This window comes from Arvicola amphibius, chromosome 4 (assembly GCF_903992535.2).
Source record: "Arvicola amphibius chromosome 4, mArvAmp1.2, whole genome shotgun sequence".
Taxonomy (NCBI): Eukaryota; Metazoa; Chordata; class Mammalia; order Rodentia; family Cricetidae; genus Arvicola; species Arvicola amphibius.
Window position 1 is genome coordinate 38,153,254 of NC_052050.1, and position 24,403 is coordinate 38,177,656.

General features: G+C 45.3%; 1 protein-coding gene and 2 pseudogenes across 1 annotated transcript; 1 reads left to right on the forward strand and 2 right to left on the reverse strand.

Moving 5' to 3' along the window:
• Positions 1 to 342: 342 nt before the first annotated feature.
• Positions 343 to 10,669, reverse strand: LOC119812556 (schlafen family member 12-like). The gene is made up of 3 exons (XM_038327298.1): positions 10,631 to 10,669; positions 3,963 to 5,029; positions 343 to 1,891 (listed from the first exon to the last, which is right to left on the reverse strand). Exons 2-3 carry the CDS (start codon positions 4,987 to 4,989, stop codon positions 1,332 to 1,334), a joined length of 1,587 nt encoding a protein of 528 aa, XP_038183226.1. The 5' UTR covers positions 4,990 to 5,029; positions 10,631 to 10,669; the 3' UTR covers positions 343 to 1,331.
• Positions 10,670 to 14,891: 4,222 nt separating this feature from the next.
• On the forward strand, positions 14,892 to 18,570 carry LOC119812013 (annotated as a pseudogene).
• Positions 16,594 to 18,220, reverse strand: LOC119811437 (annotated as a pseudogene).
• Positions 18,571 to 24,403: the final 5,833 nt, after the last annotated feature.

Genomic DNA, 24,403 nt, shown 5'->3' on the forward strand with positions numbered 1-24,403 from the left:
TTGGTGCCTGTGTTGGGCTGTCAGCCGGGCCAAGTCTTTTTGAGTGGTCAGTGCTGTCAGCTGGCTCCATGTGATTTATTTGGGAGCTGGGTGTCAGGCCCCAAAAAGAGCCTCATGGAGTCCAAAGAATCAAAGAGTAAAACACAAACAAACAAATAACTGCATATGTGTGCTCCCAGCCCATCTGCCCTGTCAGGAATGTTCGTCATGGTCAACCCGTCTTTTGATGACCTCCATCAAAAGTTTCAGCAGAATATGTACGAGGACATCACTTCCTTTATGAAGGAAACACCAACCTTTCAAATTAATGCATAATACTCCCACGTACACTCAATGCTGTAATAATTTTACAGGTGTTAATTTATAGCACAAACAACATGACAACAGGAACATAAAACATACAACACATCAACCATTAAAGAACAATATTGACTTATAAACCATACTATCAAAAGAGAACTATGTTACAAAGATGTTACTGGAACTCACGCAATAGCCCCATAGAGAGTACTTGCATGGCCTAATTCCTGACACCTGTTGATCTTTTGAAGTCTTACATCAACAGATACATTGCTTTCCTTTAATACACGGTGAACAATTGTATTCCTTTTCTCCTGACTTTGACCTTTTTGGAAACCTCCATATTTACTATCTGCTGCTGTAAGCTGACTCCATTTATTTTATGTATATCCTGAGCCTTGCCTCTGGGATTTGGGACAGGTGGAAAGTCCTTCTTGGGTTGTCACATACAATCAAAGATTTAACAGCAGTAGCACACACAGCTGAGCAGCAACACTGTGACCAAATGTTGCCTTCTACTGCATCCATCATTACTGTCTTCACTGACTTCTCTAGGGAGAGTGTCTTCCATGATTAGAGTCCCCATGCATTTCCTCAGCAAGATGGATGGCTATGCAGACTGGACACACTTTTCTGTTTTGATTATTTATGTATGTCTTCATTTATTTATTTTGAGTCATGGTCTCTTTTCACAGCACTGGCTATCCTGGACCTCTCTATGAATATTAAAATGATGGGCCATTCTCCAAGCTCTAAAATTAAAGTCACAGACCTCATCCCCAGTTGAGGGGCGCATTCTTAAAGCACCATTTTATCGTTGTGTTCTTTATCAGCCAATCCCTTTCCTAGAATTTGGTTTCTACTGTGTGAAGTTATTTAAAGGATGCAATTTCTGTATATTTATAGAATCAGAGAATATTTTCACCACATAATATGAGATATCATTGCACCATAGTCCACTTTCCATGTCAAGCAGTCTCAAACACGATTTAGCACATTTCTTGAGAAGTAAAATATCTAATTCTATGTGTTTAAAAATTCAGAGGTAAACTGATCACTACAGTTTTACGTCGGTCCACTATCCCTAAGACTTTAACAAGAGCCTTCTCTAAGTCCCTTACTGTCTTAGTTGTCAGATAATACTCTCTGGGGTAACTTATTACCGAGCTTGAATCATATAGAGACTCTGCCCTATGGCCCAAGTACGTTATCTTTATCGCAATACCTATTTTCCCAGTGAAACGGCCAAGATTGACCAGCTTCTGCTTTAAAGTTAGTGCAGTTTGCTTACAATCGTTCTTTAACTTAGCGCCCAGAACCCTCAGAACAGAGCTGTCACCTTCCAGCTCCCCCTCTCCCCGGACAAAGCTATGCAGGGTCAGGAGACTGTCCTGGGAAATATGAAGCACATCCAAGATGACTTCCTGCTTCTTCTGCAAGCCCAGACTTAAAGCCAAGCTCGTAGAGATGATCAGCGTTCCTTGACGAAGTGAGCCCAGCTCTGTACGAAGTAACTGCTCATATCGTTCATGCTCTGAGCACAGCTCCATGCGGAGGCCTTCTGGAGAGCATGTCACCTCTCTAGACAGCACTAGAAAAATAAATAAACATACCAAATTAAAAATAAAATTGCCCGGAATGTCCTATGTGAGCCATTGCCAATCAGCCTGTGAGTCCCCATCTTCATAGCACCAGAAGGTGAACACACGAGACACCAAAAGACTAATTCAAGAGCAGCAGGGGGCAGGTGCAAGGCAGACTTATAGACTCAGGTTCTGACAAGAGAGAATCATGAAAACAGGTGAACACTCACATTCCTGCCTTTTCTATTACATGGTACATAAGGAGCCTGCTCTGGGCAACTCCATTATTGAGAAGAGTCAGGGGAGCAAAGGACAGACCTAATTCTGAAGACAGAAAAGTCAGGCATCAGGAAGCACCAAAGAGGTGATGAGACACAAGGAAAGCATGGAGAAACAGGAGGGCTCCACAGAGCAAAGGAGGCAGCAGAGCACATTCCCAGAGCTCCACGGATGGGGAGAGGACGCCTCAGCAGAGAATACAAGGTAGCCAGGCTTCCCTGGTGAGCTTGGAAAATTCTGAGAAGACATTAAAGGTAATTTTAAGTTTCCCACATGCCATATTGTTCACCAACTAGTATTAAAAGTCTCGGCTGAACTGTGTTTTCCTCAGAGAAAATGGGGTGAGATAGTGAGGTTAGATTTTGAGGTCAAATTCAATTTGCAAAACTAAGCTTTGATGATAATGAAGTGCTCTACACTACACTTACAGAAACCATAACAGCAAAAAGCGCACTAAGAGTAATTGAATGTATTAATAATAAAGCAGGTCTGTTTCACTTTGTGCTTTTTGAAATTGAGAGAAGGATTCATTTAGACCATGCTGGTCACAACCCACTATGTGGACCTTGGGCCACAAGTGCACCACCATGAGCAGTTCATGATTCTATGTAACACTGGAGATAGGAACCAGGACTTCCTGGATGCTAGGCAACCACTTTATCACCTAGGAAATGTCCCCAAATGTGGCTTCTTTTAAGAGCTATTCAATTCAGAAGGAATGAAGGGTGGTAAAGCAGTGGGCTTCTGAAGAAGCTGAGGACGCTCTCATTTTCAGAGACTGCAGAATTTCTGGTGCGAGTTTCAAGCGAGGCCTTTCATTCCAAGTGAGACCAATGCCAGAACTTTTCCCTCCTTCAGGAAACGTTTTGAGTTTTATTCCACATGCAAATGTGAGACAAAGGAGAACCTGTTAAGAAAAGGGTGAATGGAATAAGAGAGTTAAACAAAGACTAAGGAGAAGATTAGATGGCAGGGTTCTGATGTTCTGAGAAGGAGCACAGGTTACCACAGGTCTGAAGGCAATGGAGACACTACATGCTGGGCTAGCACACTGAAATTCCCAAATGAAGAGACATTCTCTTTTCATTGCTTGATTTTCTAATGCATTTGTCACTCTTAGTGAAGGATGAGGGACACAGAAAGTTGACCCTGATAAATGGGATCAGTGCAGTGGGAGCCTGGGGTGAGCTACAGGAGCCTTCACAGTAGGAGGGATTTGGACAAAGAAGCTAGATATAGTCTGAAAGAGGCAGGGAGAACTCGATAGGCAACTCTGGGTGGATGCGCAGAAATTCAGGAAGTAGACAGGACAGGGTCCACAAGAGGCTGTGCTGATCAGCTTTCTGATGGAAATGGGCATGCCAGTGAGGCTAGGACTTGAGACCACTTTCAGGATTCCATTGCAAATTGTAGGGCTACAAATTGGCCGTGGCCTGTTTCTTGGCAGGAATCTCATTCTTAACTCCCTGTGAGGGAGTTGACAAGACCCTTCAAGGACATTATGAGGCTTGACCCCTTTCTCTTCCTGCTTCAGTCCTGATCACTGGAGAAGCAGGCCGTCTCACACTTGGTCATTGTGAAGGAAATAGCTCATAGCTTACTAAAAGCAGTTAACATCCTTTCCATAAGGAATCTAAGTGGGCAGAGGAAACAGGAGGTTGTGAGCTCTGGATAGCATCTAGCAGAAACAGTAAATGAGCTGTTGAGACCGAGGAGTTTGATTTGCCCAAGATCGAGAAAGCAATCTTCCAACATCCCCTAAGCCAAAGGCAAAATGACTGTTAATCTCCCTTCCTCAACCTGGTTTGGCTTCCATCTGGAGCTTGACCCATTTCTCCGAACTAAACCTCTTCACACAGCTGTCTTCCACGTGCCAGGACTCGGGCTCTGCAGCAAACACAGCACAGCAGAATCTCTCCACTCTGAGTGCACACACATATGAGCACACAGCTCCCTGTCTGAGGACTGGGATGAATTTGCATGTGTACTTTATCTTCTCCTGCTTCTCACAGAAGTGAGTGACAGGCAACTCTCGGATGCATGTCTCTATTTCACTCTCTAGATTCTGAAGATCACTCTTCTCTGCTTCAAAACCAATTACTTGCTGGTTTTCTCCATCTAAACCAATGAACAAATATCCCCCATCAGTGTTTGCGAATGCAGACACAGTTTTAGGGAGAATCTCTAAAATCATTTCTTCAGTCTTTTCTTTAGGGGACATTTTAACTTCTGCATTATTGGATTTAGTGAAAGAGAATGTCTCCTTGTAGGTCAACTTTTCTCTGTTAAAAAATGTGTGTAGACTTCCGTGCTGTAACTCATCAGAGTCACATGATCCAGGCAAGCTCTGTCTTGAACGTGATCTCCCTGCAGAGTCTTTCTTGGCTTTGAGGAACTGCACTGCATCAGGACCTTTCAGTTCATCTGAAGTTGACAAGTTTCTCACATAAAAGTTGGTTTTCAAGGTGAGGACACGCTGACCAGAGACATCCGTGGTCCATGGTTTCACAAAAATTAAAAAGTACCCTTTGTTCTGCATGCAGTCTAGGTATTTATGAGTAAATGGAAGAATTTCACGAAAAGAATTTTCCAAATCCCATCCTAGTCCATCTCTGCTGAAGCTGTAATTTGAATTCTTAATGCGAGCCTTGACCACGCCCCCTCCAGAATTCAGCAGAGCACACACAGCCTGTGAGGTACTGTGGGCCTCTTTCCTTCTCAGTTGTGGATCTTTCATTGTCTTCCGATTCTTCTCTCCCAGTGTGATTTCTCCTACAGACAGAACCAGTTCGGCATAGTCGGTGTCCTGGTCAACGCTGACGCTCATTTTCTGAGCGCTTGCTCTCTTTCCCAGGTGAAATCCTTTCCTGTAAAACAGATGGAGCCATTAGAGCAGGAGCCAACCGGTGGGAGCCAGCTCTGCTTTACAGAGCACAGAGCAACCACCTGAGCTGCTCTGCATGAGTCAGTGTGAAGGTGGGACCTGATGTTTTGTTTATGGGTTGTTTGACAAATTTTGAACTGACTACAATAACTTCTGAACTTGGTAAAATTTCAAATTTGTTGTCATGATTGTATATAATTAAAAAAATTGTTTAAAATTAAGAAACTCCACTGTGCTGGGCAGTGATGTGGCATTCCTTTATCCCCAGCATTTGGAAGGCAGAGGCAGGAGGATCTCCGAGTTCGAGGCCAGCTTGATTTACAAAGTCAGTTTCAAGACACCAGGGATATTACGCAGAGAAACTCTGTCTCAATAAACCAGAGAGAGAGAGAGAGAGAGAGAGGGAGGGAGGGAGGGAGGGAGAGAGGGAGAGAGAGAGAGAGAGAGAGAGAGAGAGAGAGAGAGAGAGAGAGAGAGAGCATTCTGCGTGTTCATCAATCACGGCATTGTTAATGGAGGTCAGAAGAGGGTGTTGGATCCCTGAAGCTGGATTTATTTCTGGTATTGAGCCCCCTCATGTGTACTGAGAATCTGTAAGAGATACAAGGGATTTTAGGCACCGAGTCAACTCACCAGGCCCTACAAAAGGGCATTTAACCTAGGTGAAGGCTACACACTGAGTATGTTCTCCTATCTGGCATTTCTTTGATGACCCCATCCCATCTGTCCCCTATGTCCACTTACATAATTTCACCTCCTCTTTCCTGTCTTATACACACTCATGATTTTATGGACGTATAATCTATAAACTCTAGAAAGCACAACTGAGAGGAAATGTCTGAGATGTGTCTCTCTAGGACTGGCTTGATTCACTGAGTGTGAGCATGTCCCATGGTCCATTCCCCACAGTGGTTGGGATGACACTCGGGGCTTTGTCTTTGTGAGGTGATCATTCTCCATGGGGACACAACACAGCCCTTCCTTCCTTTAATGCAGGCGTTCCCCACTCTCCATCTCCCTCCTGGTGTGATTTCTAGGCTCTGGGGTCCTGATTTTTCTCTTTTCATTTTTCTCAGAACATTTTTTCATTCTCTTTGTGTAGTCTTATTTGTACCATTGCTTAGGAGGGCTCTGTTCTCTCCCAGGACTCTGAGCTTCTGACTTTCCTTCTGGGCTGTTTCCTAGTTTCTTCCCACCATGACAAATCAGTTAGTTACCATACTTTGTTTCAAACTTCCTGGCTTGACAAGCTGTCTACTCTGGAGAATGTCCCCTGGACATTCCAGTTGATCAAAGGGCCTTGTGAATGTTCGCCTGTGTATTTGTATGTGTAACACACATGTGCCCGGTGACCTTGAAGTTCTGAAGAGGGATCTTCTGGAACTGTAGTAGGGATGATGGTGAGCCACCCTGCTGGGAACTAAACCCACATCTCTGCAAGCGCAGCAACCTCTGAACCTCTGCGCCATACCCCCCCCCCGCAAACTGCTGTTTAATTTCATATTCATATTAGCGCATCAGTGCTTTATAATATCATGACAGCTGAGATTAAAGATGGTTTCCAGATGATCAGGGTGATCTCTATGAGTATCTGACATCATCCTGAATGAGGCATGAGAATACTAATTACATCTACAGAGTTTTTATTTATTTATATTCTATTTTTATTATTTTATTATTTTTCTTTATGCATTTTGAGAAAGGATCTTGCTGTGTTGCGTTGTCTGGCCTGGAACTCACTATGTAGAGCAGTCTGGTTTTAAAAATGGCATATCTGCTCTGGTATCTCACTTATTCACCCGAGCCTTACCTGTACAACCAGGGCACTTCTCTGTCCCATTCTTTCTGACACTTAATGACTCTTACCATGGCTAGCCCCCTTCATAGGGCCAACAATAACAATATATTTTTTCTCCTAGCCACCTGCCTTCTCATCTCCCTCAAGGAACAGCTGCCTGAGGTCTCCAGGATGACAGTAAACCGGCTGCCGCTCCAGCCACACCTCTTGCTGGGCATGGGCCCACCAGCTCCCAACTCTCCCCTCTCCCATGTCACCCCATGCCCGCAGGAAGTAGCCAGACTTGAGCTGCTGCCCCTTTATCCAAAAAGAGTGAAATGTTTGGTAGAAAATGTCACCTCAGCTCCCTGGTACCCCTTTATCCACAGAGTCTGGAATGTTTGATTGGGGGCTTCACCCCAGCCCCCTGGCATCCATTTTGAAATGTTTAGAAGAAAGTTCCACGTCAAAGCCTCCTTCCTTTGAATTTGCCTCAGTCCAAACCCCACCTCCGAGAAAGCCCGCCAAACAGGGACCCCTCCCCAGGGAAGGTCAAGACCACTCCCACAGGCTGTTTAAACTGCCCCCCAGAAAATAAATACGTGGTCCCCCCCTTTTCCCTTTCCGTGGTCTTTCTGGTCCCCCCCCCCATGTTTTCCCTGGGACCACCCAGGAGTGCTGGAGTCCATTAAACCTGGGCATCTTATAATTTGGTCTGATTGGGACTATTGGGTCAGCGGAAAGGCTTGTCGGTCAGAAAAATACTTAACAGTTTTATGCCTGTGTGTGTGTGTGTGTGTGCTTGTTTTAAAATCTGTAAAACTTGTAACGCCAGATTACAATTCCTCTGGATAAGTATAAACACACACAGATAGCTGCCATTTTGGTTGAGGTCAAAACAAAAACCTCAGCGCCATCTTTACTAAGGGTACCCACATGCGCTGGCCCCACCAAGGAGACAGTCCTCTCCAACATACTTTGACTTACAATATATTCCTGTCCTGTTCTAAAGAAACAAGATTTATAACAATGCTGATTTACTGAGATATTAAAGCTGAGATCTGGGGAATATGGCATATCAATGGTTAATTAGTAAAAGACTTTTCATAAAGAAGAGACCAATTCACTCCTAGCAGCAGCAACCCACCTCTTCCAAATAAGACAGAAGACAAATGGGCACACAACAACGCCCAACCACAATTTTCTTCATCAAGTGAAAGTGCTAACCACTGGGTTAAACTGCCTTTCATCTAAACTCCTGAAGATCTCCAGACAGTGGATAAAGAAGTGGAATCAACTGCCTAGCTGCTCAGGCCAAGGTAGGCTTGTCTTCCTACAGACTTCCTAACCCACAGGATCTTCTAAAACCTGGTAGCCCCTGCGCTAAACAGCAGAAGAAAAATACAGACTTGATGCCCCGGCCCTCAACGACCATGGAGGACCCTGAGAAGTGGCTCTAGGTAGCCAACCGAGTAAGTTCTCTGTCATTTTTTTAAAATATTTTTATGGTTTATTTAATGTGCATTGGTGTGAAGGTGTCAGATCCCCTGCAACTGGATCTTCAGACAGTTGGGAGCTGCCATGTGGGTGCTGGGAATTGAGCCCAGGTCCTTTGGAAGAGCAGTCAGTGCTCTTAACCACTGAGCCATCTCTCCAGCCTGCTCTGTCATTTTTTTTTAAATCAATCACTCAAGTAAAACTTTATCCTTCCCTAAGATCTCTGATGCAGTTTGACAGTTGAGAGGTTTTGTCAGTTTTAAAGGACAGCCTCACCAAACAAATTTCAGTACAACTTCTTAACATGTCCTAAATAAGAGGCGTTTTAAGATATACTAATACAAATTATTAAGCTGTGTACCTGAAAATTATGAAGGTCTGAGGACAAATGCAGGTTTATCAGATTTCTCTCTCATGCTGCCTTTCATAGTATCACTGCTGCAAGATCAAGATTTTAAATTCTCTTTGGTCATTTTCTAAAGATATTTTTCCTTGTGTGAAAACATCGTTCACAGTCATTCTGACATAAATATGCTGCTGCTTATAAAATGTATGTGTTTAAAACTTATGTTTTCACAAACTCAAGAAATTCTTGTGAGTTCCAGGGAGCTGAATCAAAGGATCCACCTTAAACAGGTCAGATACACACCTCTCATTTCCCTGGTCCTTAAAAAGGTTTTTTTCTTCCTAGACTTAACCTTGTCCTCTACCCTGCCAACACCTTGCCAGGTCCAAGAGACACTGAACAGGAGTAAAGTAATCAGCTACCCCAGGATGTGACTCACCCAGCTTACTCAGGTTCCCCAAGACTCCAACATCCACAAATAAACAGGAAGCAGTCTTGAGACTCTGAAGTCCCAATCCCCTCAACCTGTCATGCCTAACTCCTCACCTTTTTTTTTTTTTTTTTTTTTTTTTTTTTTTTTTTTTTTTTGAGAAAGGTGGGAATGTTGTAAAAGTAAAGTGCTGGCCTGTCACCTGGGTACCCTATCCCTTTAAGAGGCAAGCCCCACCCACTCCCATTCTCCCCCTTCCTGCTGAGAGAAGGGTATCTCTGGCACCTCCTCCCCCTCCCTTCTTCTGGAGAGGCATCTTCTGCCTCTCTCCCTTCCCCCTTCTCCCCTTCTTTCTTCTCTTTATCTCTCTCTTCTTCTCCCCCCACCCTCAGTAAATAAACTCTATATTCAAGCTCTCTCCGCATGTATCTGTCTCCCACCCACCATGAACCTGTAGGGGTGGTGCCTACATGAATGATAACAGTTGGTGGTCCGAAAGAAAAAGCCTGTGGAAACTTTCAGAGGAGCAAAGTGCTAGCCTGGAACCCTGGCCATTCATTTTGAAGGCACAGCTTTGAAAACTGACTATGATTCATACCCACTACATTCAGGCACACGTCTGGGACACAGTCCTTAAAAACCAAGGCAGAGCTCACCAAATTCCATGACAGAAGCAAAGTTCACTGAAGTTCTGGAGCCCTGGCTCTAATTTAACAGATTTCCTTCTTAAATTATAGCATTGAGTTTGGAGTTATTTTCTCAGGGTGTCCAATCAGCTATTTTAGGGGGTGTTTTTTTTTGTTTTGTTTTGTTTTTCGAGACAGGATTTCCCTGTAGTTTCTAGAGCCTGTCCTGGAACTAGCTCTTGTAGACCAGGCTGGCCTCAAACTCAGAGATCCACCTGCCTCTGCCTCCCGAGTGCTGGGATTAAAGGCGTGCGCCACCACCGCCTGGCCCAATCAGCTATTTTTGGTGGGAAAAAGGATGATATTCAGATATCCTTCTTCTGCCATAATTGCAGGTTGGTAAGAAAGCTCAGAAAGCGTGGCCAGGAGAGGAAGGACCTGCTTTCTGTGGAACAGAAGCAAACACCCCAAGCCTAGACCACGCTTTCTCTTTCGCTTCTGGCTTGGCACTATGAGTTTCCCTTCGAAAAGCAAAGTTCCCATCTTCTAAATTGCAGATTCCATAGAGGCTGATTTCTTCTGGCTCTATAGTGCCGCTCCTCCCCTCTGGGAGCCATATTTTCCTATGCAACGCAGTCAGGTCTCTAAGAGGATAGGAACCCTCAAGAGACTCTGGAGAGTCACACAGCCTGCCATACACAGCCCTCCTGACCTCTGTCTTCCTGCCTCACTAGCCAGCCTCAGAGCCAGCATAACGGGTTCTCTCCCAGCAACTCAAAGCACCCCCCCCCCAATCTCAAAGAGAGGAAAGCATTTGCTCTCACTCTGAAGATGGACGCTATAAAATAATGCTATACTAGCTCAGAATCGAGTATAATAAAGGGTTATTTATTTAGGGGTAGACTCACAGATCACAGTCCTCTGCACAAACGAGAACAGGAACCGAATCCAGCAGCTGGGAGAGAGCCAACAAGCGAGCTCTTTACATGGGCATTTATGGTATGAGAGGCCACGCCCAAGTAGGCTGGTATCTTAAAGGCTACTGGCTGAAAGAGTTCCTACAGTACTTTCCCCTTTTGTTTAAATAAAACAGTCTTAAGCCTAATACAAAACTATATACAATAAGAACAAACATCAGGTATAAAAATTAGAATTACAACCAGCGTAAACAATACCAAGCAAGAAACATATGCTTAATGTTTCAATAATTATTCTATCCTAAGGATTCTAAGTCTTGTATTAGAAATGGCTTGGCTAAGTCATAAGAGAAAAGTAATTATGACTATCAATCTCCAACCCTATTGAAGACCTGAGAAGGGAAAAAATATTATTTCAATAAACAGGAAGTGCAATCAAGCAGCTTCTGAAATGTGCAATAAATGACAGAGACAACTGGCTACCCGGGCAATCACCCAAAGTCTCATTTGCAATGGTGGAACAACCAACTTTGGCTAAGGCCTAGAGTAATTGACAGACCATTTTTAGAGGCAAGAAAATTTTTATGACTATCTTACCATGTCTTGGCAATGTTTGATATGTTTTACCATGTTTGACAGTCTTTGTTCTTGTATCCTGCTTGTCCTGTCTGGTCACCATGCATTTTTGTCAGTGGTAGAGGCATGGGCAGTTCCTTGCCCAAAGGCCAGTTTTGCCAAGTGGAGAAAGAAAACAAGCTCCAAGTGGAGTGTCTTTGGTGCTCAACACTCTCTTGGGGATAGATTGGTGCTGCCGGAGCAATTGCGTCTCACATCAACAGCACCCTAAGTTATTTAAATGCTATATCCTACAGTTCTTTAAAGTGGTTGAAGATTACCTATCTGTGTGGAATACAGTCTCTATGTATCTAAAGAACCTGATTAGTCTAACTATAAGTATGACAAACACGAATGACTATTGACCTATAATTCTTAATAGCTATATAACTTAAAGACTAAGACTTCATATTAGATTATTATCAATCTTTAAACAATTGTGCAGAAAATGAGGACAATGACCTCAAAATGTAAACAATATATAAGTATCTTGACCAGAGGTAGAAATGTATATGATAAATATATCCTAAAATTGTATTAGTATATGAAATATCTTAAACAGAGCTAAAAACATGCATGCATACGAGATGACAAAATATCTTTGCATAGGTATACAAATATTGCAAACAGAAATAGGGGCATATTCAATATAATTGGAATTTGTATCAATATACAAGAATCTATACCAGGACTGGCCCATCACGGGCTTGGTGGCAACATGTCTGTGGCGTTCACAGCCCCAAAGTAGCGGGACAAGGGGGAGATCATGCCCGCCACCATCCGGAAGATGCTGGATGAAAATAACTATCTTATTTGGTGTATAATGGACTATCAGATTAAAGGAAAGGCGTCAGAGTGCTCTCAATATCAGTAGATGTGGCATACGACATGGTATACCTTGCTACAATAGCAGACTCTAATCAAAATACACAGTCTCTCCTGCCAGCACCGCCCACACAGAATATGCAGATGGGTCCTGCAGAGATGATTTGATTATTGGTTCTTTTGATGACCAATTTCTTGAGTTCTTTGTATATTTTGGAGATCAGACCTCTGTCTGATGTGGGGTTGGTGAAGATCTTTTCCCATTCTGTAGGCTGCCATTTTGTCTTGTTGACCATGTCCTTTGCTTTACAGAAGATTTTCAGTTACAGGAGGTCCCATTTATTAATTGTTTCTCTCAGTGTCTGTGCTGCTGGGGTTATATTTAGGAAGTGGTCTCCTGTGCCAATGTGTTCAAGTGTACTTCCCACTTTCTCTTCTATAAGGTTCAGTGTGGTTGGCTTTATGTTGAGGTCTTTGATCCATTTGGACTTGAGTTTTGTGCATGGTGATAGATGTGGTTCTATTTTCATTCTTCTACATGTTGATCCAGTTATGCCAGCACCATTTGTTAAATATGCTTTCTTATTTCCATTTGATATTTTTTTGCTTCTTTGTCAAAAATCATGTGTTCAAAGGTGTATGGGTTAATATCTGGGTCTTCGATATTAATTATATCTGTTATTATTATTAATTAATATCTGTTCCATTCATCCTCCTGTCTATTTTTTATGCCAAATACCAGGCTGTTTTCCATATTGTAGCTCTGTAATACTGCCTCTAAAATTTTAAACACATAGAATTAGATACTTTACTTTTGTGGAATGTCTTAAATAATGTCCGAGACTGGCTTGACATGGAAAATGAACTATGGTGCAAAGATATTCCACAGTATGTAGGTGATAATGTTCTCTGACTCTATGAAAATATGGAAAATGCGTCTTTGAATAACCTCACAGAGTAGTAACCAAATTCTGGGAAAGAGATTGGCTGATAAAGAATGCAACACTAAACCAGTGCTTTAAAAATGGGTCCCTGAGTCGGGGGTGAGGCCCGTGCCTTTAATTTCAGAGTTTGGAGGATGGCACATCAACTTAACATACATAGAGAACTTCAGGACAGCCAGGGCTTTGAAGAGAGATAGCATGTGCCTCAGTTTCTCTTTGTGCCATTGTTCCCTTTTGAAGTCTTGATAGTATGGTTTTATAAGTCAATATTGCTTTTTACTTGTTGATGTGTTGTATGTTTTACATTCCTGTTGTCGTGTTGTTTGTGCTATAAATTAACACCTGTAAAAGTGTCACAGCATTGAGATTACATGGGAGTATTACACATTAATTTGGAAGTGCTGACGTGCTTGACTGAAGGGTCAGGATGTCACACAAATTAGAAAACCATCAACGGATGAATGAAGTGTGGGGACGGTGAGACGGCCCAGTGGGCAAAGGTCTCTGCTATGTCGCCTGAGGACCTGAGCTCCAGTCCCCGGGATCAGTGCTGGAAAGAGAAGACTGACTCCTGTAATTTGTCCTCTGACCCCCACATGGGCTGTGGTGCATGGCCACCCGCCCCACATCTACACACAAATACGTTTATGCACTGTTAATTTTTAAAGGGTCCATTGTAAGGTCTGGAATGATGTCTCAGCAGTGAAAAGCACTGGCTTCTCTTTCAGAGAAACTGAGTTCTAGTCCCAGCACCCACATGGTAGCTCACAACCATCTGTAACTCCAGTTCCAGGGGATCCATTGCACTCTCTATCCTGAGAGATCCCGAGGCATGGGTGTGGTCATATGCATACATGCAGCAAACACTCATACACATAGTATCAAAATAAGTTAACAAATTTTTCGTGTTATTAAGGATTTCACCTAAAATATAGAAAGGTCTCTACAGGACAACCACTCCCAGTGTCTCCCTCCCTCCCTCCGTCCCTTTCTCTCTCTCTCTCTCTCTCTCTCTCTCTCTCTCTCTCTCTCTCTCTCTCTCTCTCTCTCTCTCTGCATATCTAGGGCAATTGTACTCAGAAAAAGCAGAGCCGAATTTGTCAAATTACTGCTTGCATTTAGAGACTCTCATGGAAATAAGGGAGAGTCAGAAACCAGAGTAATAACTTAAAATTAAAAGCATTCCACGATGAAACCATCTTGTGCACTATTCCAAGCAGTCTTAGGTGTTGGTCTTTCTGCAGATCCCAGCTCTGGACAAAGGCAGCCACCCTTGGGAACCAATGGCTCAGTTCACTTGCCATACGATTGGTCATGGTGCATTTCCGGTGATTAAGTCAGCAGGGCAATCATGACCCAGAGGTGAAGCAAAGCCATATAGGTAATTACAAACTCTCGTGCAATGGGGTGTCTTCGGAGAAAAATTCCCAGGCGGATACTAAACTGGTCAATGGAGCTAGCAGCTTTGCGTACCTTTCCATACATTCCTGCCAGATTAGTTTCTGTGTCATGAAACAGAATAGGATCATTTTGCAGGCGTGTCCCTTCACTACTGTCAATTCCAGTCGTGTTAATGGAGGATCCGCTGCTGGGACCGGGAAAGGCGCTCTAGTTGGAAGACTAAGGAGCTCTCTTCCGTGCTGAGGCTCTCTGTGGTCGGCTTCTGGACGAGTGTCTCTGTTAGCTGATGGAGTCATCTTTCAGCTCTGACTGACTGCTGTTGCTTAAAGTTTTGTTGGTAAGGTTCTTGCTTTGTGCGTGCGTGTGTGCGTGCGCGCGCACAGGCTGCTGGGAGGCCGCCTCTTCCCTCTCGGCCTCCCAGTTTCCGGGCGTGCTTCGGGCCGCCAAACGGGAGAGGGAGATGCAAGATGGAGGCAGCAGCGAACTCCGGCTCGGGCCTCTGTCCGATGGCCCGACTTGGCAGGCAAGCCCCCACCTGGCTTGCATCTGGATGTAGTGAAAGGAGACAAGCTAATTGAGAAACTGATTATTGATGAGAAGAAGTATTACTTATTTGGGAGAAACCCTGATTTGTCTGACTTCACCATTGCTCACCAGTCTCTCTCTGGAGTCCACGCGGCACATGAAGAGAATTTTCTTGGTAGATCTCAATAGCACTCGTGGCACTTTCTTGGGTCACATTCGGGTGGAACCTCACAAGCCTCGAGAGATTCCCATTGATTCCGCGGTCTCATTCGGTGCATCCACAAGGCATACACTCTACGAGAGAAGCCTCAGACATTGCCATCAGCTGTTAAGGAAGACGAGAAGATGGGTGGAGGGGATGATGAACTCAAGGGCTTGCGGGGATTTCCAGAAGAGGAGACCGAGCTTGATAACCTGACAGAGTTCAACACTGCCCACAGCAAACGGATTTCAACTCTCACTATTGAGGGCGGGAAATCTGGACATTCAGAGACCAAAGAGGAAGAGGAAGAACTCACAGGTGACTTTCAGTGAGGACGATGAAATTATCAACTCAGAGAATGTGGATCCCTCTGTGGGAGGCTTCCAGAACATGGTGCAGACTGCAGTGGTTCCAGTCAAGAAGAAAGGGATGGAGGGCTCTGGCTCTCTGGGCCTGGAGGAGACAGGAAGCGGGCACATAACAGAAGTTTGCCTTCAGCAGAGGACTATACGGGAGCCGCCCACACACACAGTGAAACAGGCTCCCAAACGCATGGCATCCATGGGACAGCACTCAGCGGTGGCTTGCCCATGCCATACCCGAACCTCGCCCAAGATGTGGACTTGACTCCTCTTGTGCCGTCAGCAGTGACCATAAACCCCACACCAAACCCTGCAGTCTATAACCCTGAAGCTGTCAATGAACCCAGGAAGAAGAAATATGCAAAGGAGGCTTGGCCAGGCAAGAAGCCCACAGCTTCCTTATTGATTTGATATTTTTGGCTATGGAGTGGGTGGGCTGGGTAGGATGGGTGGGGGCTGGCAAAGGGGCTAATGAACTAGGGAGGAAACTTTCTGTGTGTGCGGTATCGTCTTTCAGAGTCTCCTGGGCCCCTAATATGTAATATTGAGTCTAGGGGTGGGGCTAAAGTACCAGTTAGAGACCTGAGTCAGAACCCCTAAGTGTGGAGAAAGGCTCCCCAGGCCCTAAGCAGACTGCCCTGGTGCTCTCTCTCTGCCTCCATCGCCTAGGGCCGTTTTCATGTGAAGTCACACACATTCTGGAGGAATCCAGAGCTATAGAATCTTGTGCTGCCCTCTTGTGGCATCACCTTTTGTGTGTACCACGAGGCAGTTTTTTAAAACTATGACCAGTTAGGGTGGCTCACGTTGAACAGGAAAAAGACTCTACTTTGCAAGGACCAGGTTCGTATCAGGAGGACATTGCCCAGCTGTTGGTTTGGAGGCTCTCCCCACCCCCACATACCCCCTCCCCCACCCAGTAGCGCTGTCTGGTTATTCAGAGCTCCAAGCTAGACCTGGCTAACAGGAGACAAGGTAGGAACCATTGTATGAGCTTTGTACAGCTTTGTACATCTGTGTAATAGGGCCTTTGCTGCTCCAAGTGTAGCTTTTTACCTGTAACCTTTATTACATTGTAAATTAATGGTAAGCTGGTTCCTTAGTTTTTTGAATTTCTTCCTCTCGATCTTTAATTCGATCTTTAATTCTGTGTTGTACCGTGTTCTTTGTTCTATGTAGATCTTCTTCCACGTAATGGAATTCCTGTTTCATCCGGTCCAGCTCGGTCTCCAGCTCTTGTTTAGAGGCTTTCTGCCTAGCTATCTGGTCTTGCAGATCTTGTAACTGTTCTCTTGCTGCGTGCGCTTCACTAACCTGCTGAGCCTCAACTCAGATCTCAGCTGATGTATCTGGCCCATCCGCTTCTGGGTCTCCTCCTTTTGCATCTCCTTCTCACGTGGAAGTTCTTCTAGCTCCATGCTGCCAGCAGTACTGCTATCCAGGCCTTCAAAACTGGAGCCTTCCTTTAAACTGGTTGTCAATTTTTCTTTAGGCTGCAGTATTCGCATAGCTTTCTGCTTGTAGTCAACTAATTCCTGCTTAAAAGACTCCAAGCCCGACCTGTGTAGCTTGACTTGCTGCTGGAGCTCATCGACCTTTTCTTCTCCTCAGAGTATTTTCTTTCTGCCAGAGTAACCGCTTCTGCCAAATTCTGACGTTCCACCTCCATTTTATTAAGGCGTGCAGTGAATCCACTCTGCATCTGTTTGTAGCTGTCCTGCTTTCTTCAGAGTGGCAGCGGCTTCATGCAGCCTCTCCTGAAGAGTTTGCAGAGTGTGGTTCTGTAGACTACTGTTTCTATTGTGATCCTGCATTTTTGGTGACTTTTCACTCTGCAAGGTTTCCAGTGCTACCCTGCGGGAACTCAGCACCTGCCAGCCTTCCGCATTCACACTTTGCGCACAGCCAGCTGGGAATCCTTTGCAGCCACTGCTTCAGTAAGGTCATCGACTTGGGCTCATAGTTCCCGAGATATTTGATCACTTTTTGAATAGTCAACATTCCATTTTTCAACTCTTGCCCTTGTCTTATTTAATTCTTCTTGAGTTTCTTTGGATCACTGAAGTAGTGAGGCCATTTCCTGGTTTAAAGGCTGTACTTCATTCCTGAGCAACTGATCCTCCAGGCGGAGATTAGACAATTCATGCCATCTGTTCCCATCGGTAGGTGCCGGGCTGTGCTCCGTGCTTTCCTTCGAGGATCCCTGGTGGCCTGCAGGTGCAGAATCAGAACTGTTCCCTTCAGGACTTTGGCTCCCAGGATTCCCTTCAGTGGGCTTGGTGGTGGTTACACTTGTGTCCACAGAACTGACGCTTGAGGATGGAGAGCTTGGAAAGACGGGCACTTTGCCCTTCTCTTTCTTGATCTCCACTCTCCCCGTTGGCTCCTTCTGGGAACTGTTAAGAAAATCAAACAGCAGCTCCTCATCAGGCTCTGACATTTTCCTTCGAACAAACTGTGATGAAGGCCTAGGGACAGATGCGTGTTCAGTGGGATGAGAGGCCTTTCCAGATGGCCTGGATCCTTCTTTCACATTTGCTGTGCCAGCTATGATGGTGGCTTTTTGATGCTGGATGTTCTCAGCGGCTGAGGAAATATAGTTAGCTTTAGGTCCAGTCTGGTATGTTGAATCTGTGTTTTGCTGGCAAAGTTCCGGATAGTCAGTATTTTTGCTATAAAAGATGTTACTGGTGTGGGGGCCAGCCATGATAAGCTAAGTATGGGCAGGTCACCCAAAGGAAGTTCTTTATTTCCAACCATTATCACCTGCCAGAGTAGAACCCGGCCCTCGATAAATTTAATAAGAGGCCTGAGTCTCAGTAGTTTACCCTGAAGCAATGCCTGGCTGCAAGAGGAACCACAAGCTGAGTTACCTGTCTCCCACCCAAGAACAGACCATTCAAAGGAAATGCCTGGCATTCCAAGCGTGTAGATAGGAACACCTGCCAGTGTTCTTTCACCAGGACACCCTAGACAAATGTCAGCCAGTCAGGGGTCTTAAAACCCCAGAAACTCCTCACCCCCACCTTTCCTACTATAAAACCCTGTTCTAACTGAGCTCAGGGGGCTCTGTTTATTCCAATATGTTGGACATGCGGAGAGACTGAGTTTGCAAACAATTAAAATAAAGGCTCTTTGCTTTTTACATATGGGACTCGGTTTCCTTGTTGGCTTTTGCGGGGACTTCGCGGATTTGGGCATAACAGCTGGTATTTTCCTTTCTGAGAGCTGTTGCAGCCCCTTGATCAACTCAGTTTAAAAGATCTTCTGCCCTTCTAGCAAGAACAGCAAACCAAGACATGATGGTAGCAGGATAGTCCTACTGAGGACGCCGAGTGAAGATGCCATGGCTTCATTGCCCACCCAGGCCGCTGGAGGAGCCGGCTGCTTCCTGGACCTGCCAGCTACCTCTTCCCGGACAGGTTAAAAAGGGTTTACTCTGCATTTGACTTGATTTTAAATTTACGTCTCCACTCCTGCAATATTGTTTCTTTTAAAAAAAAATCAATCTATCAAACAAACAAAAACCATCCATTTTCAGTTGATTATAAGGAACACCTCTAACTAACTGGTACATAATGTATAAAATCTTCTTAAATCTGTTTTCCTAAAAGAAATCAGGGGTTAAATATTGTTGTTAAATGCCTAAGTCTAACACAAATGACAAAATTAACTTTTGAGTTACCTGCAACGCTCTATACTTCCAATGAAAGCAAACAAATAGCAATGAGCACAATGATGCTCACGTATTCACCATGTGTTTGTTGGAAGAGCACTTCCAATCAGGAGATAGGAGGCTGGTGAAGGAAGCTGAGCTGGGGAGACAATGGAAGCAGACCCTGGTGTCTTCCGTCTCTGGTTGGCTGGTGCTGCACCTGAGGCTTTCCCATTGCAAAACCCGACACACCAGCTCCCACCTCTCTTTCCCCCTCAGACTATAGGGCTGTGTACTGTCTAATCAGTGTGGCTAAAGGGAAGGCAGCTTAAGGGAAAGACGTAAATGGGAAAAGAGGAGAAAAAAAATGAAAGAGCAAACAGCACAGGCAAGGATTCCTGGAAGAAATGGTCAGAGACCAGAAAGGAGCTCAAGAGGGAAGAGAGGATGGAAGGACTTTTCTTACACATGGAGAAGGTACAAGTAGAGAGGTTATATCGATCATAAAGATGGTGAAATTACAAGATGGTGACTTCTTCCTCAGACAAAAGCCTAGCAGCTTCAAAAAAGGCCTGATGGGCTTTTCCTCCTGCCAGTAGGACCCCACCACCACCTATCGACCAATCCAACAAGACCAAAGCCAGACCAGAATGTGTTTTCCCCAGACTTATGAATCTATCAGCTGCACTGTCTTCGTTCAATCTGAACAGTCATAAAATGGGGGCGGAAGACCCTTAAGAGCCCCCAGACATCAAGGAGAGACAGAACCTCAGCTTCCTGAGGCCCCCTCTGCTCTGCTCAGGGTCTTTTCTTTCTGTCTGTCTTGCTCTGTATTGTTTCCTCACCCCTAATAAAAGCCTTCTACAGGCTGACTCTGTTGCTGCGGTCTGCTGTGTCTGAGATTTCACTCCACCACCCTCCCTGCTGTGCTCCATAGTTTTCCTGCCTTTAATATTTGACCTGGCAGAGAAACAGAATCCCAGAAGGTCCCTAACCTGCAATACAAGTAGAGGTGCTCAGGGGAAGAGGGGCTTGTGCCCCAGGTAGGAGACAGAAGCAGTTGAGACTTCAAGGCTCTTGGTGCTATATTTAATGTGTTTTCCTTTGTGAGGTGACATGAACTCTCATTAGCAGGGTAGATCGCAGGGTAGTTTGCATCTTGAGCATCACTGAGACTTCCACTTCATAACGACCCGCTCCTTACAGTGATGCTAATTGGGAGTGGTCTTTAGGGGATGTCCCTTGTGGAGACTCAGGAATCCCATACTAGTGTAAACAGAGCACAATAGGAGCTTGTTGTGTGTTCTCACAAGATCTTGAAGGGACTTAGCAGGCTCTGGCCACTACATCTCCTCACCCTGGGTAGTGAGGTGAAGAAGAGTCTTGTTCTTCCACGGGCTCACTTCTTCATGTGCTACCTCCAAAAGGACAAGGGTCTATTGGTCACAGACAGGGACTGCCAAAGCTGCAGGCCTACACATCTGTCTTCCTCCTTCCATGTCCAATGAAGGGTCCAAGAATAAGAATATAAAAATGTAGATTCCAGAAATAAGCATGTATAAATAAGAAATATAAAGCCTAGGAGAATGAGAACAGACTGTCAGCAGCTCTCTAACTGTTAATAGTGGATTACCGTGCTTTACATCCTATAGCTCTATATACAAGGCCGAAGCATCTCTCTGCAAACTGAGCCTAACACCCCCACCACCAACCCCCAATCCATCCTTGATTAAAAAGGGATATGAGCTGAGTTAACTTTTAGGAGATAGATACACATGACCTCTGGGTTGCACATTATCCCTGCTATGTGAAACTGGGAGCATCAAAGGGGAGAGCACAGGGCTTCAGTAAACACTACCTGGAAGTACCAAGGAAGACAATAGACTAAGTACAAGCACTAGTTTAATTGAAAAGTGAAGATTGTAAAGTAAGGCAATCTGTATCTGAGTTTTACCTTGAGATTGTAGAAATTCCTTTGTTCAGACCTAATGCTTGATGCCCCTACTATAAGAAGGTAGATTCAGAACAGCCTTTGACACAGCCTTACAAAATCCATCTCTGGCATGGTCTCAGCTGACTGATAAACTTTTTGTGCCCCATGGAGGTTTTTATTTTAATTTTTAATTTTTTCCTGGAATAAAGTTTGCTTCTGGATTATTAGACTTTGGTGGTCTGTCTCCATCTTTGCGCACCCGCGTGGACCCAACACTTACAATCTCAGAGATGCACCCGCATGGACCCAATACTCACAATCTCAGAGATGCAGCCATGTGGACCCAACACTCACAATCTCAGAGAAGCACCCGCGTGGACCCAACACTCACAATCTCAGAGACGCACCCGCGTGGACCCAACACTCACAATCTCAGAGACGCACCTGCGTGGACCCAACATTCACAATCTCAGAGAGGCACCGGTGTGGACCCAACATTCACAATCTCAGAGACACACCCACGTGGACCCAACATTCACAGTCTCAGAGACTTGCCACCGCGTTAGAGCACTGAAGATCACACACAGGTTATTGTGAGGAGCTTACATCCTTCTATGTGGGATTTTCTAAGTGGGGAGAAGACAAGAGGTCACAAATTCTTGTTTGAGTTTATTGGCGATTACTGAGTTCAATCAGTACTAATGATCCTGCTCTAAATTACAAAGAGAAACTCTTCAAACTGATATCAGAAGGGGACCTATTTAGGTGGAAGAAACTGACCAGCAGTAAAAGAAAAACATACCAGGCGTCCCCGCAAGCAAGAGAAAGGAAAACAGAAAATAACCATGAGGGCTGAGCAATGTCCTGGTCCTGGGATGTGTGTGATCTTCACCACATCCTTCCTGCATCCCCTCCTGTACTTAGTGACCCTTCCTGCAGGCTGTCAGGAAAGAAAAGGCCACCATGTGGTTTAGTCTGACAAAATGCTCACGTGAGTTCTTGCTGTATCACTTGAGTGGTTCTCCATTCCTCCAAAACCAGTCTATCTTTAAAATCCAACTTTAAAGTTAAAAGAAGCAAAATTCATATAAAAAGACTTGTTTAACTGTAGACTTCTCTCCATTGAGGTTGGCCAAGATATTTGGCATAATGAAAACCTGCTTTAATTTTTATTTTCCTTTCTCTTTTTTCTTTCCTTCCTTCCATTCCCTCCCTCCCTCCCTCCTTCCCTCCCTCCCTCCCTCCCTCCCTCCCTCCCTTCCTGTGTTGTGTTGTTCTGTGGCTGAGTCCTCTACAGCACTGAACTCTTCCTTGCCTATGGCTTTTAAGGCCTTCGTGAAGTAAAGTGCTAACCCACCACCCTCTTTCCATATGGAACTTTATTGTAGACAGTAGGAAGTGATAATATACAGTGTTATATTATGTTTACTGGAAAAACTCATCAAGAGATCAGTTTGCTTTGGGTAAATCTACATGTATTTGCAACATAATTGCGGAAACTCCAAGAAATGACTAGCAATCCAGGAAATGTAAACCTAGACTTAAATGTTTTTTAAAAGCTTAAAAAGCTGAAAATGTGTAGTGTTGGGAAATGAGTCAGCAGGTGCACCTGTGGACCTGTGCACCCGGACACAAGTTTGGGTTTCCTGGATGAAGCAAGGTTCAAGGCCTCAGGCACCATCTCCTACTGAGGATTGAGCGCAGTGATGGAAAACACTAGAATACAGCAGGATGCATGGGGCATCGCTTCAGTGAGTCCAGGAGTGAGGTAGATGAGGCAGAACCACAAAGCTCTTTGATATAATGACTCTCTTCCTGAAGTTGGTGGTGGAGAGAGATCTACACAGGCCACTCAGATCAGCATGGCCCTGGCAGCAGCATGGCCCTCAGACACTCTCATGGTCACAGGTTGTAGTTCAGACCTTGGGCATCTATGTAATCTCTGGTGGCAACATGGGCCACAGACATCAATACAGACCCCAGCTCTGATAGGCCGCAGACTCAGAAACAGTCCTCGGCAGCAGCCCAGGCACAGATTTCACCATTATCCCAAGTGGCAGGGCAGACCATGTGTATCAGCACTGTTAGGATTATGCTGACCTTTCCAGTTACCTGGCAGGATGAACCCAGACAGTACCCTGTCCCTTTGAGAGACAAGCTCCGCCCACTCTCAACCCTCCCTCTTTGCCTAGGTGAACTGGTCTGGGCCCTCTTTCCTCTCTCCCTGCTGTTCTTCTGAAGAGGCAGCTCTCTGTCTCTCCCCTGCTCCTTTTCCTCCTTTCATCCCCCCCTCCCTTCTCCCCTTCCCTCCCTTCTACACCCCCTTTACACCCAATCTCTGTCCCTATGGCATTATCTGTTTCTTGTCTGCAGCCTCCCACACTCAGGGGGCCTGCCAGGGTCACCTGCACTAGAAATTTTTCAAGCATGGTTCCCATGGCAGCAAGGCCCTGGGACACCAACATGGCCCCAGGTGTCAGCTTAGACCCCTGGTATGGCCTTCAATGGTGCCAGGATTTGCAGATATTACCACAGACCCGGACTATGGCAGGGCCATGGACCCAGACAGAGGCCCTGGTCTGGTTGATACCATGGTCCCAGGTGAAAGAACTGACCACTCAAATAGGCTTGGCCGGGTAGCAAAACAGCACGCAGACACCAACGAGGTCACAGGTTGTAGCCTAGACTCTGGACTGCTGTGTGGCCTTTGGTGGCATCATGGGCCTGTGACATTAACACAGACCCTGGCTGTGGTAGGACCACGAACCCAGACATGGTCTTCATCAGGACATTCTGTTTGCTGCCGTCCTAATCTGGTCTTCCACGCCCTGAACTTTGGAATTGAACTTCTTTTTGCTGACTTTGGAACTGAACCTGGGCTCCTGGAGGAGAAGCTAGGAGGAAGGAGGAGAGAGAAGAGTAGAGGGAAGGGGAGAAGGAGGAGAAGGCTTCATTGGAGAGTCTGCAGGCGCAGGGACCACAGGCACTGGCACCCCTTTTACCAGCTGCCTCCTCTAGATGCTGCTCCTGCCTGGGCTGCCAGTTTTTACCCCCTCTTCCCTTCCTCCCAGTGCCCCCCTAAAGCACCTGACCATTGACTTGCCCTGCCCTCGTGCTGTAGGACTTCCCTAGGAAGGGGTAGGGTGCATTTGTGCTCACAGGGCTCTGACTTGGTGTGGTGACTCACTAGACAGATTTCACTAACTAGTTCTCCTTAGCTACTTCCTCCCCCACCTCCTGACAGCCCCAGCACAGAGGGGGTTTCCATCTCTGCCCACTCCTTCCCCACACTTTGTATATGG